Source organism: Gymnoscopelus braueri (genome assembly GCF_963280865.1).
Source record: "Gymnoscopelus braueri genome assembly, chromosome: 11".
NCBI classification, from domain to species: Eukaryota; Metazoa; Chordata; class Actinopteri; order Myctophiformes; family Myctophidae; genus Gymnoscopelus; species Gymnoscopelus braueri.
The window spans coordinates 5,425,800-5,447,054 of NC_137613.1; the positions used below are offsets into that span (position 1 = coordinate 5,425,800).

Below are 21,255 nucleotides of genomic sequence, written 5' to 3' on the forward strand. Positions count from 1 at the left end.
TCCGAAAGTGCACCCGGACCGCGCATGCGCGAAAAGACCGCAGCCCGTAGGACTACGGGCTCGGCGCTTAACCGTTGGATTTAACGGCCCGTAGAACTACGGGCCCGGCGGTAAAGGTGTTAAGACCTGAGGCGATTCTTCAAAATGTTTTCTAAATCCTAACAGTTTTTTGAAAAAAAAATCCCAAATTTTTTTTCCCAAGATTTTTCAAAAATAGCAGATCTACAAGTTCATAGCGCGGCACCGAGTGCCGCGCTATGAGCTTGTATATCTGCTATTTTTGAATAGCCAAAGACATCTAAAGTGACACAGATGCGTTCCAGGTATTAATGGGTTAAGTACAAGTATCAATACTGCACTGTAGAAATCCTCTGTTACAGGTAAAAGTCCAGAATTCTAAATTTACTTGAGTAAAAGTACAAAAGTATTGGTATCAAAATATACTTAGGAGTACAAAAGTAAAAGTACTCATCATGCAGAATGTCCCATTTCACAAGTTCAAATGTATAAAAAGCTCACAATGCGTTGCCACGCGTTGTACAAGGTTTCCCACCCCGACAGCAACGATATTGCAATAAGTGCAAATGAATGGAAATAAACAAAACAATAAAAAAGGCAGCACGCAGCTCATGTTAGCTGAAGCTTGTGGGCCGTTCATTCAACAGCTCATTGTTGTAGACTGGAGGGCAGCTGTCTCACAGCTGGAACTGACTGTTAGTTCTCACTACAGACTTGCAGGGCCAGCCCTGGCAACCATTTAACCCATGAAGACCGGGAACTGAGCATACGGTGTCATTTTTAGATTTCTTTGGCTATTCAAAAATAGCAGATCTACAAGCTCATAGCACGGCTACGAGCTCGTAGATCTGCTATTTTTTGAAAAAAAAGGAAGAAAGTTTGTGCAAATCTTTGAAAATATGTATTTCAACGCGAGCATTTGTAACTTCTGGGGGACGCTACAAATGTCTTCTAAATCCTAACAGTTTAAAAAAAAACTATTTTGTTGCCATAATCAGTGGTTCTCAAACTGTTTCATGTAAGGGACCCCCAAAATGATATGCTTTTGTATGTTGCATGTTGTTCCAGGGACCCCCCAGAAGCAAAGATTTGAGTTAAAGATGTGAATATATAACACCTATATAGCACAAATTTTCACGAAAAAAAAAAAAAAAAAGCAGATCTACAAGCTCGTAGCGTGGCTATGAGCTTGTAGATCTGCTATTTTTAAATAGCCAAAGTATAACGTATGGATAAAGTAGTTACACAGATGCGTTCCCAGTTTTAATGGGTTAACAATGGACTACAAAACTATCACACACACACACACACACACACACACACACACACACACACACACACACACACACAGAGTCATAATTTTACAACAACCAAATGATGGTGCAGCCAAGCAAACACACACACACACACGTTTGCATTACTGTACTTGTGAGAACATCAACACTTTAGGAAACCGATTTCATGATTGTTTGATATTTTGGGGCATTAGCCGAAAAATAGCAGATCTACAAGCTCACAACGTGTTGCAGCGCGACACGTTGTGAGCTTGTAGATCGGCTTGACATCGTAGATCGTGTTTGACATCGCCGCACAACTAAGTATAAAATGGGGGAAAATCTAACCCCAACCCCCTAAACCTAACCTCCAAAAAGGTCTAATCCTGAACCTATAACCCCAACCTGAATCTTGTTCTAATTGTAAACGTATCTATAAAAAAAAATTGTCCTCACAACATCCATTTCTCATATTCTACTATACTTTGGTCCTCACAAGTATAGTAATACACACACACACACACACAGCTGAACAGCTGTGCCCTGACCTGAGAGAACCCCTGTTCGACTGGCATAAAGAGGGCCAACAGGCGGGACATGAAGAGTGACAGCAGACGGGCCAAAGCAAGTGCAGCGGGACTTGTACAATGACATAGCTGTTCACCATCTCTACAGGCTGTTCACCATCTCTACACGCTTCCTACAGGCTGTTCACCATCTCTACAGGCTTCCTACAGGCTATGGAGTAAACATCACTGAGTGACGCATCAGCTGGCGTGTGTGTGTGTGTGTGTGTGTGTGTGTGTGTGTGTGTGTGTGTGTGTGTGCTGCATGCACATGCTTAGTAAGGAGGGCTTACAGCGACCTGTTGAGTCTAATGCACATTCAAACCTACTCTGCTGAGCCTTATGGTACGTTCACACTGGCAGATTAAAAGATACAAAAATACACCTGCATCTTTGTCGCTGTGTTTGTGTCTGTGTTTGTTTGTGTGTGTATCTGTGTTTGTCGCTGTGTTTGTATCTGTGTTTGTTTGTGAGTGTATCCGTGTTTGTATCTGTGTTTGTCGCTGTGTTTGTCGCTGTGTTTGTATCTGTGTTTGTCGCTGTGTTTGTATCTGTGTTTGTTTGTGTGTGTATCTGTGTTTGTATCTGTGTTTGTATCTGTGTTTGTTTGTGTGTGTATCTGTGTTTGTCGCTGTGTTTGTATCTGTGTTTGTTTGTGTGTTTATCTGTGTTTGTCGCTGTGTTTGTATCCGTGTTGCTCCACGCAGTCGCTGACGTCATCAAAACCCAGCTCAACTTGGAATTTGTAGCTTTGCATCTTTGTCGCTAGAGCTACAAACGTTGGATGTATCTTCATGTGGCTGGTTTCCACTGAAAATGAATGGTTAGCATGTATCTTTTAATCTGCCCGTGTGAACGCACCATTATGCTTAATTTATAACTCTCCGTCAAAAACTTGACTATTATAACTCTTTCCTTACTGGCCTCCCGGCATGTGCACTTAAGCCTCTCCAAATGATCCAGAATGCCGCAGCACGCTTGGTCTTCAAAACAGCCAAAAATGTCACATGTCCCCCCCCCCCCTTCTCCGCTCCCTCCATTGGCTCCCAGTCACTGCCCTCACAGAGTACAAAACACTGATGTTGGCCCACAAAGCATCCAAAAAGGTATGGCACCCCCATATCTTCAAAGCCTGATCCATCCCTACAAAACCCCATCCCGCTCTCTCAGATCAGCTAACACAGGGGAACTGTCAGAACCTAAAACACCCGGGACAACGCTCCACACGCATTACCAGACTCTTCTCCCTCCTGGCTCCCAAACTATGGAATGAACTCCCCATTGCAGTAAAAAAACTGCAGACTCACTCCCAATTTTCACCGTGGTGAAATCCGGCTTTGTCGAACATCAATATGAACACAATTGGCCTGTGTTTGGGGGAGGGGGAGTGGCCGGGAGAGCGGCCGGATGGGAACAGAGAGGTTTCCCAGTTCGATTCCCGGGCTCCCCCAGAGTTAGTGTGGAAGTGTCCTTGAGCAAGACGCTGAACCCCTAATTGCTCCCGATGAGCAGCTTGGTGCCTTGCATGGTTTCCTCCACCATCGGTGTGTGAATGTGTGTGTGAATGTGTGTGTGAATGTGTGTGTGAATGGGTGAATGTAATGCACAATCTATGTAAAGCGCTCTGGATAAAAGCGCTGTATAAATGCACCATTAGAAGCCGGGGCGGGGAGGAGGGTGATAATTGTCACCCCGCACGTACTCCTCTTACGGGCTGGGTCTGCACCCGTCAGCATGTTGGGGCGGGAGGAGTAGGACGATAAGGCTCTACTACGTCCTCCCGGCGGAGGCTCCTCACTGGCAGGGGAGTCAGTAGGATACGACAGCAGTGACCACACACAGAAAGTGTGTGTGGGGAGTGGGGACAAACTAATTGGCATAATGAGTGACCAAATTGGGGAGAAACGGTGTAAAAAAGGTGTTAACCCATTAAGACCTGAGGCAATTCTTAAAAATGTTTTCTAAATCCTAACAGTTTTTTGAAAAAAATCAAACATTTTTTTTCAAGATTTTTCAAAAATAGCAGATCTACAAGCTCATAGCGCGGCACTCGGTGCCGCGCTATGAGCTTGTATATCTGCTATTTTTGAATAGCCAAAGAATTCTAAAGTGACACAGATGCGTTCCAGGTCTTAATGGGTTAAAATATGAATAGCTACGTCGCACTGGCACGCTTTGTTTGAGTTTGTAGATCTGCTACTTTCCGCACAATCGTACGACAGAGTATGAATCGAGCTTCATAGCAGGCGAGCGCCGATACCAACGTTGTCCTGAATATGTCACACGGGACAGGACATAGGAACAAACCCCCATGTCGTTACAGGACTTTAATAATAAAGGTAGACTCACCCGTTTCCTCTTGACTTGGTAATGTGAACGGTCTAGATTTGTGCCATCCAGTGACTGGAGAGAAAGACAAAAAGCAAAATGGTTTCATGGGAAATGCCCTTCTCACTGGGGTTTACTTGTGTCTTATCCTCTTATAATGTAGGCATTTAGCAGACACTCTTATCCAGAGCAACTTACAATAAGCAAGGTAAACACACACATCAAATGCAGAGAGACAAGTGTAGTGCCTCAGTAAACTGGGATCACAAGTACACAATGAACCTACTAGGATCTGTCTAAATAACCTGCTATCTACATTTTTACATTGAGGTCAGGAAAAACAAGTCTAAGTATCAAAAACATGAGAACAAATGACCACAGTAAGTCTGCATGGTCGTCATAACGAGGGCAAGTGCTACGGGATAAGGAGCTTCATCAAAACCCCCCCCTCCCCAAAAAAAGAACTACCTACAAATGAGATAATGAAAGACAGTCGAAGGCAAAAGACTTACTGTTGACAGGGGAGAGGAGGCTGCAGAGGGGATTCTCTTAGCATCCTGTGTGAAAAAACAAAACAAAACACCTCAATTATTATCACAGAAACACATTGTTTGATAAGATGAGAGCATTGAAGCCAAGATGATGATGTATGAAAACACTCGTTTACATAATGGCCACCGTCGATGGCAACAGATTCATCATTTCTAAATTAAGTTCACAGTCATGCTTCTCGTAAGTTCATCTACACTGTGTGTGTGTGTGTGTGTGTGTGTGTGTGTACTCACCGCCAGCGGGCTGGACATCCGCTCCAGGGACTGTAGGATGCGTTTGGCGGTGGCGCTGGTCACCCCACAGGGCTGGGCCCCGGCGGGCTTGGCTTTGATCTGCCGCCTCACAGGGGCCTGCAGGAAAAAAAACACACGAAAAGTAACACAATTTATTAACACATTAACCGCCAAGAACGTAGTCCTACGGTCCGTTAAATCCAACTGTTAAGCGCCGAGACCGTAGCCCTACGGTCCACGGTCTTTTCGCGCTAAAGATTTCCGGGTGCACTTTCGGAATTTTTTTGATCCACTTCCGTTTCCGGTTTGATGACCGGATTTATTTATTTATTTATTTGGGATCCGGTTTTGACGATCACGTCCGCCCTCGTTCTACAGACGAAACTGAAACTCAATTCTCTTCCTGTAGTTTTTTCTCCTCGCATATCACTGTTTAACGTAATCCGCTCTAACTACAACATGGATGCCCCGTTTGACACGTGGTTTTCACTGGGAGATACAGTGAGATGTCGCCGAAGTAAACAGACCGTGTACGGCTCAATCTTAAGGATTTTAACAAGATCTATGGCGACATGAAAAAAACAAAAAAACAACAACACCTTGGCACTGGTGAGTACATTATGAGATTAACCTCTGGCGGTCGATGTGTTAAAAAGATACAATCCGTAACGTTACATTTCATGTCCTACCAGTGTTGATTTCATCAACTAAAACTATGACGAAAAAAGTTTGTCGACTACCTTTTTTCACTGACGAAAACTAGATAAAAACTAAGCTATGATGACTAAAACTAAGACTAAATATATTGACAATTTTGTCAACAAATAAAAACTAGACTAAAATGTTACGATAGGGACGAGTGGAGAAGAGATCCAGTAGAACTAAAAGACAAGTCATTTTATGCCTGGTTGCGCTTTGAAAATAGCAGATCTTGTAGAGCTTGTAGATCTGCTATTTTCAGCATGCAACCAAGTGTAAAATCAGCCATTACGACATCATCAAGGCACCGCCTAAATACATTTTAGTCGACTAAATCAACTGTAGATTTAGTCGAATATAATCTTATGATATTTAGTCGACGGCAACTAGACAAAAACTAAAACATTTCAGATTAAAATAAGACTAAAAAAATATGGAGATGTATTCAAAAGACTGACTGAATCAAAGTTTGCCGTCAAAATCAACACCCGGGTGTCCTACCCAGGATTTGACTCATGAGGCCATAGTTCTACCTCCTTTTGGAATGGAAGAGGATTGCTGGTCGTTAGATATTTGTAGAATGCCCAGAAGCAAATATTTGAGTACAAATGTTCACCTTAAAAAATATATATCTATAAGATTTGCACACATCTTCACGATTTTTCAAAAAATAGCAGATCTACAAGCTCATAGCGCGGCATCGGATTTTGAATAGCAATAATATCAATATTTTTGAATAGCCAAAGCAATCTTAAAATAACACACAGATGCGTTCCCGGTCTTAACACATTCCATGCCAGACGTTAATCTCATAATGTACTCACCAGTGCCAACGTGTTATTTTTTTATTATTTATTTTTTTTCACGTCGCCATAGACCTTGTTAAAATCCTTAAGATTGAGCTGTGCACTGTTTGTAAACATCACGGACATCTCCCTGCATCTACCAGTGAAGACCACGTGTCAAACGGGGCATCCATGTTGTAGTTAGAACGGTTTACGTTAAACAGTGATATGCGAGGAGAAAAAACTACAAGGAGAAAATGGAGTTTCAGTTTCGTCATTAGAACGGGGGCCGACGGGATCGGCAAAACCGGATCCCAAATAATTCCGTTTCCGGTGGTGCTACCGGAAACGGAAGTAGATCAAAAATTTCAGAAAGTGCACTTTTGGTGAAATCAACGCGAACCGGCGGTTCGCGTAGATCTACGCGATTGGCACGTGGCGGCTTTAAATAGGTTCGCGTAGATCTACGCGATTGGCAGTCAATGTGTTAATGGGTTAAGGAACTGGACTGGTTGAAATCCTGAAGGAATCCCAACCCTAAAGGTCATTAGACACCGGCGAATATGAGAATATACGCAACATTCTGACTCGTTCCGAATAATGAATACATATTATTCGCATGAAAAATTCGCCCCCGGTGTGTAAGGGGCTTAACTGTGTAAATGTGTGGACGGATGGTTTAGGAGCGTCATTGTACCTGGTAAGGTGTGCTGGGGCGTGGTTGCCGGGCACTCCTGGACGCAGACGCCCCGCCGTAGGTGGTCTTCCCCGGGTAGAAGGGTGAATCCCCCAGCCGGCTGGAGTTCAGCACTGTGCTGTTCAACGATGACGCCTGAGGGGTGACAACAAGTCTGTGAAATTAGTACTGCGTCATGACAGGACTTTAAAAATTAAAGGATATTTGTAGATATTTGAGACGTCCCCATATTTTTCCTACTTTCTCGCAGCTCCCTTAACTCCTTAATGGCACGATGTACCCCAATACTACTGTATGGTCTTTATTTATTGTCCGTTATTCAGACAGGTGAATGACAGGTGATGGGGGAAGCAACAGAGTGAGTTCTTCTGTACTGACACTTCATTAACACATCCACTGCCAAGGGCTAATCTCATAATGTACTCACCAGTGCCAAGGTGTTTTTGTTGTTTTTTTGTTTTTTTCATGTCGCCATCATGTTGCCTTGTTAAAATCCTTAAGATTGAGCGCTACACAGTCTGTTTACATCCGCGAGATCTCCCTGTATCTCCCAGTGAAAACCACGTGTCAAACGGGGCATCCATGTTTGAGTTAGAGCGGATTACGTTAAACAGTGAAATGCGAGGAGAAAAAACTACAGGAAGAGAATTGAGTTTCAGTTTCGTCTGTAGAACGGGAGCGGGCATGATCGTGAAAACCGGATCCCAAATAATTCTATTTCCTGTCATCAAACCGGAAACGGAAGTGGATCAAAAAAATTCCGAAAGTGCACCCGGACCGCGCATGCGCGAAAAGACCGCAGCCCGTAGGGCTACGGTCTCGGCGCTTAACAGTTGGATTTAACGGCCCGTAGGACTACGGTCTTGGCAGTTAATGTGTTAACAACTCTTTCAGTGCCACAATACGTCAAATACGTCATGAGGCCTGACGCCCCGTGTGCCACAGTACGTCAAATACGTCATGAAAAAAATAAATAATAATTTTTTTTTTTTTTTTGAAAAACATGTTCAGAACCCAAGATATGATGATTTGAAGATTTGCTGCTCCATTCACTTCTTGTTTAACTTTTTACTGAAAAAGGCTGTATCTCGGCTCCTAAGCACTTTTTTTTTTACAATTAATTTTGGTTGTGGCACTCAAAACCAAAATTCCATAAATAAGCATGGCATTGAAAGAGTTAACTGGCGTCCCACAGGGGTCTATACTTGTCCCACTACTCCCCCCCCCCCCCCCCCACTTTACCAAATCTCTGTGCCGAAATATGCTGATCTACAAGCTAGATCAGCCATTTCTGGTGAACGTTGGGCTCCAGAACGGGGACGCTCTAGGGTTCATGTGTGGTGAAGAGATGCTCACATTAGAAGAGGTTCCAAAGACCGACAGGTTGAAGGAGGGCTTCTTCAGGCTGGACTGGGCGTGGTGATGCTGCTGGGGACCAGAGTGAGTTCTGTCCGTCTCTGGGGACCACAGCTGGGGTATGGATGCCGTCTTGGACGTGGGTACATCTGTGGAGAAACATTTATCATCATTTCATGAAATGTCCCATTGTCACGTGTGAGTGGGACTCAGGATTCAGATCTTATCCTGGGCAAAGCGATTGTGATACACGAGACTATCCCGATAATCATCTAAATACGCTTAAAGCTATTAAAATGCCACTAGGCTATACTATAATAACTTTACATTTAGCTTTACATTTAGTTAAGAAACTAATGTGTTATTGCATCCTCTCGTCAACACTCGCGTAAATCACACGGAAAACCCATGAATACAAAGAATCTACCCATCAACCTGAATGATATCCAAGCACTCACATACAATTAGTTTTGTTTTTAGATCACACAGACGGGTACAGCAAGGACAACATAATGAATCATTATCATATTACATTCTTAAATAAAGTAATCAAATTATAAGGTCACTGGTGCATAAACAAAGGATATATAAAGGGTTCCCCCTCTACACCCAATCTAAAAGCTCTCTGTGTGAGCTTGTAGACTGTGAATGTTGGCCCCCAGAACAGGCATGCTACTAGGGTTAAATAACATTCAGCTAGCATTGTGGCACACAGTCCAACCGTGGCACTTCTCCGTCATCAAACGGTACTACTAGACTTGTGGCCTAGAGGGTGAGACATGCCAAACCACAGTCCTTTACAAGACAGTTTGAAGTGCAAAAAAAATAAAAAAATCAGCATGTTCACTTTGTGTGGCTTTAGCCGTGCTCAACACAGTTTTTCCACACACACACACTCCCCGTTACGGGGATATAGCAGATATACAAGCTCATAGCGCGGCACCGAGTGCCGCGCTATGAGCTTGTAGATCTGCTATTTTTGAAAAATTGTGAAAATGTGTGCAAATCTTTGAATATATATATTTTTAAAGCGAAAATGTTTAACTCAAATCTTCGCTTCTGGGGGGTCCCTGGAACAACATATTTTGAAAAGGGGGTCCACAGCCAAATACATATAGTTTTGGGGGTCCTTGACATGAAAAAGATTGAGCACCCCTGATAGAGAAACATGTGTTTTTCAGAATACTAATGCGTGATTTGTTTTACAAGACAGTTTGAAGTGCAAAAAAAAAAATGTCAGCATGTTCACTTTGTGTGGCTTTAGCCGTGCTCAACACAGTTTCTACACACACACACACACACCGTTACCTTTGTCAGAGGCGCGGGAGGAGAAGCCGCTGGTGGTGGAGATGTTGTCGTCCTCGTGCTGCGACAGGTTGTCCTTGATCTCCTTGACCAGGGAGAAGCCCGTGGAGAAGACCCCCGGGGGGGCGGCGGAGGAGGTGGAGGGCAGGGAGAACAGGCTGCTGGAGGGCATGATGGGGGAGGAGGCGTCCAGTGGGGGGAAGTGGAGGTGGTGGGCGTGGTGGTGTTGGTGGGAGCGGTTGAGCGGCGGCCGTGACAGCACGCCGTCCTGGAAGTTCAGGGACGCCCTGCTGGTCGAAGGCTCTGGAAGGAGGGGGGGGGGGGGGGAGAGGGTTAGCAACTTGAGTTCTCAACAGGCCTGAAAATTAAGGCTCGGCCCGAACAATTACCATACTTTCAGGGCCGAAAGGGTGTCATATGTGCTTAACACATTGACCGCCGGGCCCGTAGTTCTACGGGCCGTTAAATCCAACGGTAAAGCGCCGATCCCGTAGCCTACGGGCTGTGGTGCTTTTTCCTTTTTTTCGAAAAAAAAACTTTTTTCAATTTTCTAGTACGGCACATTTCATTGTAACACCACCGGAAACAGAATTATTTGGGATCCGGTTTTGACGATCACGCCGGCTCCCATTCTAAAGCGCACACTGAGACGCCATTTTCTTCGATTGTAGTTTTTCTCCTCGCTGATCACTGTTTAACATAAACCGTTCTAACTCAAACATGGATGCCCCGTTTGACACGTGGTTTGGACTGGTAGACGCAGGGAGATGTCTGCGATGTTTACAAACAGTGCACAGATCAATCTTAAGGATTTTAACGAGGTCTATGGTGACGTGAAAAAAACAAAAAACAATAAAACGTTGGCACTGGTGAGTACATTATGAGATTAACCTCTGGCTGTCAATGTGTTAACACACAACACTTTTTTTTTAAATATATTTTTCCCACGTGGGGCGCTCCAACGAAACTTTGGGATCATCCAAGGAGTCTCTGAGAAGGAGAGGCCGGATGTGGATCCATGTCAAAAAATGCTTCCGGTCGGCCGCTCCAATGTTAACTCCTCGACTAAAAGTTTAATATCTCCATTTCTTTTTAACGTGGTGGAAGCGAGCCGTTTTCGATCGGCGATCACTCTGCAATGGAGGATCGCGTTAGAAATATTATTGTTCCAGGCGTTAGTCGGGACCCTCCGCCGTCTCGCACGCACGCTTTGTTTACATGCACTTCCGCGTCGGGGCTTCTACAGCACGAAACCTATCAACGTAAGTGGATGGAAGATATGCAGGCACTGAACGTACAGTATTTTAATAAACCTCTGGCACACAATGTGTTAAGATGTTGGAGTCAAAGGTTTTTAACGAGGGAATATTCAATATCTGGCTCAATTTTGGGGCTCTGGCTCATGGACTAAATGTGTGTGTGTGTGTGTGTGTAATATCTCCATTGGTCTCACCTGTGTGAGTGTTACTGGGCTCTGGGGAGTCCCGTCCGTCGACGGGAGGCGGTCCCTCCTCTTCGCCGCCGTTGGGGGGAGGGGGAGGGAGAGGAGGGGGCTGGTTGTTCTGCTCCGTGTCGTCGGCCCCTTCCTCCCCGCTGTTGAAGTATCGCTGTAGCCATGAGGGAACGATGCTCTTCACTGTGTCTGTCACTCTGCTGATCAGGCCTGGCTGCTGCTGAGGAGGAGGAAGAGGAGGAAGAGGAGGCCATGCATTAGTGGTCAGTTCAGTGACAGTGAGTGAGTTCAGTGAGTGGAGAGAGAGAGGGCACAGAAAGTGAAGGAAGGCTTCATGTAGGGGCTTTTAACCCATTAATACCTTTAAAAATACCATTAATACCTTTAAAAAAAATCTAAATCCTAACAGTTTTTTGAAAAAAATATAAAAAATATTTTTTCACGATTTTTCAAAAATAGCAGATCTACAAGCTCGTAGCGCGGCACTCGGTGCCGCGCTATGAGCTTGTATATCTGCTATTTTTGAATAGCCAAAGGCATCTAAAGTGACACAGAAGCGTTCCAGGTATCAATGGGTTAAAAGAACGACTTTGCGTGATTTGTTTTATATTCGTTTTATTTAAAGATGGTAATAGACCAAAGATTTTTTTTTAAATAAAGCCCTGGTTGGAAAATTACCACCTTATATCTCTTCCATGCCAAGTCAGAAATCTAGACACAGTCTAACTCGCTCCAGCGATTGGCTAGTCCTTCTGGTTCCTTTTGCCAGTTCGGAACTGGGAAAAGACTGCTTTCAAGCTTTGGTGCACCAGAGTCTTGGAACCTCTTGCAACAAGAGCTTAAACTGAATACCCTAGCATCTATTGGCCATTTTAGGAATTTATATAATAACCGTGCATTACCTGTATGCAACGGTTTTAACTGTTGTCAACATTATTGTTTTTCTTGTTGTTCTTATATTTACATGTGTGTAATCTCTGCATCATGGTAAATGAGGGTCTCCCTCGATGATCTCTCAGAGAATCTTAAATAAAAGGTTGAATGAATGAAAATGAAGTCTGATTTCTACTTCCAGCGTATGGCGCCGTTAACATGCCATAAACAGCCGACGTACAAGCTCACAACGTGTCGCATGTACATCAGCTATTCTTGGGCACAGGACACCGCTATACGGCAGAGTATAAATAGAGCATTATTAGACGGAGGGTACAGGCAGGTTTCCTTTTGTTCACTCCATCCATCATAACCGTCACTTGATATGCAGCAGTGGACCCATTCACCACAGAGAAACCAAAACGCTGAGGGATTGTGCTGAGCGAGGGCAAATGTACTTTGTGTCTCTTGACAAGACACGGGGGAAAAAAAAGATTGAGGGGGTAAAAATAATAATAATGAATTGCATTTTTATAGCGCTTTTCTAAGTACTCTACTTACTCAAAGCGCTTTAGAATGGTTCATACATCATTCACACACACATTCACACGCCAATGGCGGAGGAAACATCGGACCCGATTCGGGAGCAATTAGGGGTTCAGTGTCTTACTCAAGGACACTTCGACACTAACTCTGGGGGAGCCCGGGATCGAACTGATCCGGCCGCTCTACCCATGAGCCACTGCCGCCCTAAAAAGTTAACGACTCTGGGTTGTATGCAGTTCAATTAAAAAATAAATATATCCGGTGTGCAATTTCACTTGCACCCGAGCAGAGGTCCAGACTTTCTTGTTTAATGAGAACTTCTCTGTTCACAAGTTGACCCGTTTAGACCAGGAAAGCATCTGACTGTCATTTTTAGATTTCTTTGGCTATTCAAAAATAGCAGATGTACAAGTTCATAGCGCGGCACTCTGTGCCACGCTATTAACTTGTAGATACCAGATCTACAAGTTCATAGCGCAGCACCCGGTGCCACGCTATGAACTTGTAGATCTGCTATTTCTTGAAAAATCTTGGAACATTTGTGCAAATCTTTGAATATATATTTTCAAGCAAACATTTGTAACTCAAATATTTGCTTCTGGGGGGTCCCTGGAATATTCAAAGACACATTTTCCCTTTTTTTTTCAAAAATAGCAGATCTACAAGCTCATAGCGCGGCTGAGCTTGTATATCTGCTATTTTTATGTTTTCCCAGATTGAATGGGTTAAAGATTTGCTCGGTTTTTTTCGGGGGGTTTTCCTGCAGCACTCCATAGCTACGAGGCATCATGTCTTTTAGCAAGAACTGTCAGCCACCTTTGGCTGAGAAATGCATGGAAAATTCATAGGCCTATTTCATTGAATTTCACCTTTAGTTTTCAAAGTTGGATGTCGGTGATTGATTGAGACTTTTTTTTCCCCCTCCCGACCAAAAAAAAGGAAAAAGCCACGACATGAGTGGCGGAGATTATTGATTAAGGGGACCGGCAGCATTATGCTGACACAGCACAGGATGTCAGCACATCACACTGTGTGTCTGTATGAGCAACAACCCAACAACGGGCCATTTAACATTTCCAGCTGTAACCGTATATTTACATTCACTCTACATCACTATCCGTCTGCATTTACCCCAAGTTAGCCAACCTAAGGGTTTTTGTGGGCAACAAAATATATATATATATATATATTATTATTTTTTTATCCCACGATTTTGTAACCCGATTTTTTACACCCAGTGCCAATTGTCTATGTAATCCTGGGCACTACCTTCCCTCTGCCAACCTAGGGAGGCCAGGGCCGAGCTCATGCCTCCTTCAATGCATGAGAGCCACTGACCTTCTTGTCACCTGACAGGGGAGAGTTTCCCTGGTTGGACGTAGCGCATGGAAGGAACACGTTATTCCAACCAGTTCCCTTCCCCTCCATCAGGCGCCCCGGCTGGCCAGGGGGAGGCAGTATAGTGACCAGGATTACTGCATGTTTTTGTGAGGGTATTAATTACCCTAGGAGACACGGGGAAAACATGCAAACTCCACACAGAAAGGCCCTTTCGCCAACCCCACCTAGGGTATGGGCACTGATGACGCGGAGGAGAGAACACACCCCCAGCGCCCACAGCGTCCCCTGCGGGAATCGAACCCAGGACCTTCTAGCTGTGAGGCGACAGCGCTACCGACTGCGCCACCGTGCCCCCGACAAAATATACTTAACCCATTTTGGGCGGGAACCCCTTTTTGTAACTATACCTTTCAGGACGGGAACCCCTTTTGGGGTTCCTGTTATGTACAGTATAGCAATATAAATTTTTTGGTATACATTTTTGAATACATTTGAAGTTTTTCAGAAAACTTAGGTCAGGATTTAGAAGGCGTTTTTAGAATCAAATGGGTTAAAAGTACCAAAAGTAAAAGTACTAAAATGTTTGAAAATAGCAGATCTACAAGCTCACAACGGGTCGCAATGCGACGCGTTGTGAGCTTGTAGATCGGCTATTTTCAAATAGCCTATGTATAAAATAGGGCTAAAGTGGTTAATGTGTGTTTTATAATATAACAATTTATATCTACGAAGTAAGTTTTCAAATAATTGTAGTGGAGTAAAAGTACAATATTTCCAACTATAACCGTATATTACATTCTACTCTATATCACCCGTCTGCATTTACCCCAAGTTAGCCAACCTAAGGGTTTTTGTTGAGTATTAACCGATTTAGAGCGGGACATTTTTAGATGTCTTTGGCTATTCTAAAATAGCAGATCTACAAGCTCATAGCGTGGAACAGAGTGCCAAATCTCTGAATATATATATATATATTTTTTTTAAAGCGAACATTTGTAACTCAAAACCTTTGCTTCTGGGGGAATTCTACAAAATGTCTTCTAAATCCTAGCAGTTTTTTTAAAAGGAAAAACGTATGCTGCTATAATCAGTGATTCTCAAAACGTTTTCATGTCAACGACCCACAAAATGACATGTATTTGGCCGCGGCCGCCCATCTCAAAATATGTTCCAGGGACCCCCCAGAAGCAAAGATTTTAGTTAAAAATGGTCCCTTTAAAAACAAATATATTCAAAGATTTTATTACACCTGTGTAACCACCACTTTAACCATTAAGATTTCTTTTGGCTATTGAAAAAAATAGCAGATCTACAAGCTCATAGCGCGGCACCGAGTGCCGCGCTATGAGCTTGTAGATCTGCTATTTTTGAATAGCCCAAAGTATAAAATAATGGTTAAAGTGGTGGTTAGGTTACACAGGTGCGCTCCCGGTTTTTAATGGGTAAAATGAACAGGTCAGCTAATGTTGTATGAAAGGAGGAGTAACATGTGACAAAAAGAATAGAGAAATGCATATTTGTAACCCTAACCCTGTTTGCAAAGAGAAGCCATTCCTTCCTTTCCCCTGGTGCAAAAAGCCCAGCACAAAACGGCACACTTATATAGCTGGAACTGGGTCAAATCGTTGTGTGTGTGCTTGTAGGACGTGGCTAGCATTGTCTGTAGTCAATTGGCGTTCGGTTCCAATCACAGGAGACACGTCCTGCATTGCTATATTTTTCTATGGGAAGCAATTCTCAACATTGGCAACACACAAAACATTCGTGTTTCAGACTTTAAATGCGTAGAAACACCTTCCTTCGCAGACTGTCATGTCGGCGGCAGCTAGGGCTGTCAACTTTCCTCAGAAATGATATTCGAATATTGGTCTTAAAAATTGGCAGATATTCGAATATATTCGAATATTATATATATATATATATATATATATATATATATATATATATATATATATATATATATATATATATATATATATATATATATATATATATATATATATATATTATTATTAATTTCAAAAAACAATATTCTTCAATTGTTTTGTTTGACAAACAATACACAAAACAATGTATTGAGGGCTCGGATCCAATAATACATATCTTTTGTTTGTTTTTATAACTTGATATATTGTTTTTTGTATTGTCCCCGTCAAATAATAAAACGTTTTCTTTTTTTATTTTATTATTCGAATATTAATTTTCATATTCAAATACACATATTTTCCCCATATTCGAGGAATATTCGATATTCAAATATTAATTCACCAGCCCTAGCGGCAGCATTTGAAAATTGTGAGAACCATCATACAAGCACGACGCATCGTGGTCTGAGCTTGTAGATCAACTATTTTCACTGAATGCATGTCCCAGAATTGGGAGGCTAGGGTTCATTCATCTGGTTAAGAAGATTCATACAATACTTGTTCAGAGATGAACTGTTCCTACCAAAGAGCAGGGGCCTGTATCTCAAAGCAGCCAGGATTATTGGATTAGTCTGCTAACTTTGGGTTTAACCCCGGCTTATCATTATCACAACGGTATCCTTCTTATAATCAGGCCACATCGCAATGGTAACTTATGCTGCACTCCTTACTTTTCCAGAGTTATGTTATCGTATGATCAGACTAGGCCGGTAAGCGGGTATATATGACTGTCAGCATATCAGGCTGTTAGCAATAGTGCTACCAAACCCATTATGGACATTATATCCACAGATCTTGCATTCACTGACTGCATATCACTATTCACAACAGAATTCAGCCTCTACACCATGTAGACCTTGTTAAGAATATTTTGTAAACCATGTTTTCATGAAGTGGCCAATTAGGTGCATATTTTTTGCCATATGAGACAAAATTCCTTTTACTTCTGACAAAAATGAATAAATAAATAACCTGATAGAAGTCAACTGATAACAGAAATCTTGACGGTGGTGGTGGAGAGGGCCACTATATTTCCACACTCCCTCCAGAGGGCCACATTGCATATGCTGTCAGGCCATTCCATGTCACACAGAAGTAGAAAAAATAGCCGATCTACAAGCTCAAAACGCGTTGCACTGCGACGCGTTTTGAGCTTGTAGATCTGCTATTTTTAGTTTTTTTTTATAAAAGTTTTTTTTTGCTATTTTTATTTTGTTATACTTATGTTAACTTTATGAACTTAAATACAAATACATTGGACATAAAAAAGACAATAGAATTTTGATACTAGTCATTAAGCTACTAATAAAGACTGAAGTAATTAGAGTGGGTCATGTTAGGAATTGTAACAGCTGAAATCCATAATATATCAGTATTCCGGTATTAACCAAAGGGCCGCATTAAGTGAAGGTGGGGGCCACATGTGGCCCCCGGGCCGCCAGTTGCCCATGTATGATGTACAGTATAAGTAGCTTACGTGTACGGTCAAGTCCATTGGAACCAAAAGGTGTGTGCCTGCTGTGATTAGCCACAGTAAGCCAATTTGTGGGTTGCCTGTTTGCAGGGCCCAATTAAGCACATCTTCTGATGACTTGATGTGGTGTGCAATACCTCTTTTTTTTTTTTTAAAGCATTGATAAAGAACCGATTTGCATGTTTTTTATGTAACCATGTTTAGATGGATTATTCCAGAGGAACCAATTTTTTTGGGGAAAAAAAGCTTCAGTTGTGTTCTTTAAAAAAACCTCGATCATATTCACTTGGGCTCAAAGACAGGTACATTAACTACAACGGAACAACTTTGACTACAGCAAGACAACGATAATGCTGTAATTTATGACGCTATAATACCAGAGGGAATGGAGGGAAGAATATGGAGAGGGGGGGGAGGGGGTGAAAACAGAGCTGGTTAGCTGGTGCATCATGCACCACTTCATATGTGCCGTGTAGCCACTAGTAGCTCTCCTCACCTGATAAGAACTATGCCTATACCTCTTATAGGCATTAGTTAGAAAATAACTAAGTACAATTACTTAAGTACTGTACTTAAGTACAATTTTGAGGTACTTTTACTTTGCTGGAGTATTTCCAATTGCCCATACTTTTACTTCTTACTCCACTACATCTCAGAGGCAAATATTGTACTTTTTACTCCACTACAATTATTTAAAAACTTTAGTTACTAGTTACTTCGCAGATATAAATTATTATATTATAAAACACATCAACCACTTTAGCCCTATTTTATACCTAGGCTATTTGAAAATAGCCGATCTACAAGCTCACAACGCGTCGAGACACGTTGTGAGCTTGTAGATCTGCCATTTTCAAACATTTTAGTACTTTCACTTTTGGTACTTTAAGTACATTTTGATTTCATACCAATACTTTTGTACTTTTACTCAAGTAATCTTTTAATTCCGGACTTTTACTTGCAACAGTATTTCTACAGGAAACTGTACTGATACTTTTACTTAAGGTAAACATTTGAGTACTTTTTCCACCACTACCTCTTGATTCAACTTATCAGCTAAACACACCAGTTGGCCAGCTTGCACTTCAACCTGTCTGAACTTTAAAAAAAAGTGTCACACACACTTGACTTCAACCAGAGAAGGACCGGTACTCAAACGCCACTGGATCATCGTTCATTCATAAGCCACAGTTCCTATGGATTCTCTGGCCATTGTGATTTTAAAAGATTTAAGGGTGCCCCAGTTCTACTGTGTGGACAGTAGGGTCATGGGAGCCCACCACAGCCTGAGGCAGGGGGGCGCCATGTATGTGTCATTGTTCTCCCAGGAAGTATTTCACGTTGGGTTGAAACAGAAGCCGAGTTAGATTTTGTATGCTTTATGTTGAGTGTGACTGACTGGGCACGTTTCAGCTCTTCGGGCCTTAACACCCATTAAGACCAGGGGGAGCATCTGTGTCATGTTCAGATTTCTATGGCTATTTTTAAAAAATGCAGATCTACAAGCTCATAGCGTGGCACCGAGCAGCGCTATGAACTTGTAGATCTGCTAATTTTTGAATATATTTTTCTAAAGCGAACATTTTTTTATTTATTTTTCTCAAAGATTTGCACAAATGTTAACGATTTTTCAAAAGATCTACAAGCTCATAGCGCGGCACCGAGTGCCGCGCTATGAGCTTGTATATCTGCTATTTTTGAATAGCCAAAGAAATCGAAAAATGACACGGATGCGTTCCCGGTCTTAATGGGGTTAAATCCTGGGCTACCATTACATTCAAAGTCAATGAGACGAATCCAACGGACATACAGCAGAACCAGACTCTAGACAGGGGAGTTTAGAACTCAGAACACAAAGACTGATTTGATAACAGCCGTTAGAGAATAGTACATGTGATGACGACGCTGAACAAGAGCTCAAGTTCACAACAATTACACGTTCAAGTTCACGATTTGTGCCAAACCAAAAGAGGCTGGACATTCAAATTTAGAAAACGTAACCTAACCTGCATAATGATAAATGTATTGTCAACGTTTAGGCTAGCTCATGTTTCTATGTCAGTGGTTCTCAAACTTTTTCATGTCAAGGACCCCAAAATGTATATGTATTTGGCCGCGGACCCCCCATCTAAAAATATTTTGTTCCACGGACCCCCAGGAGCAAAGATTTCAGTTACAAATAAATGCTCGCTTTAAAATATATATATATTCAAATATTGGCACAAATTTTCTTGATTTTTCAAAAATAGCAGATCTACAAGCTCATAGAGTAGCAGATATACAAGCACTATGAGCTTGTATATCTGCTACTTTTGAATAGCCAAAGTGTAAAATAATGCGTTTTAGCTCAAATCAAAAAGTGACAAAGATGCGTTCCAGGTCTTAATGGGTTAAGACAATTCTGTGGTTATACATCTCCCATAATGCCGTGCATCAGTAGTCTCTCCACAGGTTGACTCGGTTTAGCATTACATTATGAAATATTTTTTACAGTGGAAGCAGGTGCATTTATTTACACACAAAACGAGAGCTCATGTGGGCAAACATTGTTTAGGTTTTGTGGGCACTTTTTAACCCATTAAAACCAGGAAAGCATCCGTGTCATTTTAGATTTTAGCATTGGCGTGAGCTTGTACATCTATTTTTGAAAAATCTTTTAAAGTGTGAGAACTACTGACGGTCTCAGGTCGTAATGGATTAGCGCAGTGGTTCTCAACAAGTGGTCCGGGGAACACCAGTGGTCCTTGGGGGGGGGGGGGGGGTACCAGGGGGTCCCCAGCAATATTAGTTCACGATCATTTTAACCACTTAGCTCTGGCTATTCAAAAATAGCAGATTTACAAGCTCATAGCGAGGCACCGAGTTCCGTGCTATGAGCTTGTACATCTGCTATTTTTTGAAAAATCTTCCTAAAGTAAGTTTCCTAAAGCGAACATTTTTAACTAAAATCTTTGCTTCTGGGGGTCCCTGGCACAAAACATTTTCAGATGGGGGGGTCCGCGGCCAAATGTTTATCAATTTAGGGGTCCTTGGCATGAAAAAGGTTGAGAAGAACCACTGGGTTAGCGCACTAAGCGGCGCTCAAACCCGGACTCGGCTAAAGGACTGTATTTCCAGCCAGCATTAAAATGGTCTAAAACCACCCAATTGAGACACGTCCCAGAGTCGGTGGTGGAAAAAGTACTCAAATGTTTTACTTAAGTAAAAGTATCAATACTGCAATGCAGCAGTACTCTGTTACAAGTAAATGTCCGGAATTCAAAATTTACTTTGAGTAAAAGTACAAAAGCATTGGTATCAAAATGTACTTAAAGTACCAAAAGTAACAAATGTTTGAAAATAGCCGATCTACAAGCTCACAACGCGTCCCATCGCGACGCGTTGTGAGCTTGTAGATCGGCTATTTTCATATAGCCTAGGTATAAAATAGGGTGGTTAATGTATGTTTTATAATGTAATGATTTATATCTGCTAAGTAACTAGTAGCTAAAGTTTTCAAACAATTGTAGTGGAGTAAAAGTACAATACATTTGCCTCTGAGACGCAGTGGCGTAGAAGCAAGAGTATAGACAATTGGAAATACTCCAGTAAAGTAAAAGTACCTCAAAATTGTACTCAATTACAGTACTTGAGTAAATGTACTTAAGTTACTGTCCACCACTGCCCAGAGGCCACCCACCCCGCCACGGGGCCCCCCAGCACGCCTCACAGCACCACGATCCACGTTTTGACAGAGAGCACATGTGTGTAGAAACATGCAGCCAAACACACCACCAGCACAGACTGGGAGTCTCCACATGTTGAAGACATTCGGGTCAAAAGGTTCGTTA

The 21,255-nt window shown here is 42.3% G+C and overlaps 2 protein-coding genes across 4 annotated transcripts in view; both read right to left on the reverse strand.

Annotated features, from left to right (window-relative positions):
* The window catches only part of LOC308096099 (uncharacterized protein), a 108,559-nt gene that overhangs the window by 55,599 nt on the left and 31,705 nt on the right, over positions 1-21,255 (reverse strand). The window lies entirely within an intron of this gene.
* Positions 1-21,255, reverse strand: part of nup153 (nucleoporin 153) — a gene marked incomplete at its 5' end in the record, with an annotated part of 48,822 nt that overhangs the window by 24,006 nt on the left and 3,561 nt on the right. For 2 of the 3 annotated variants that reach the window (XM_080442207.1, XM_080442206.1), the window contains 7 exons: positions 4,208-4,261; positions 4,699-4,743; positions 4,972-5,088; positions 7,153-7,287; positions 8,509-8,657; positions 9,817-10,116; positions 11,267-11,486. In XM_080442207.1, coding sequence (XP_080298333.1) covers positions 4,208-4,261; positions 4,699-4,743; positions 4,972-5,088; positions 7,153-7,287; positions 8,509-8,657; positions 9,817-10,116; positions 11,267-11,486 — 1,020 coding nt within the window. The remainder of the gene's footprint in view (positions 1-4,207; positions 4,262-4,698; positions 4,744-4,971; positions 5,089-7,152; positions 7,288-8,508; positions 8,658-9,816; positions 10,117-11,266; positions 11,487-21,255) is intronic. The other variant, XM_080442208.1, reaches the window with a different exon arrangement.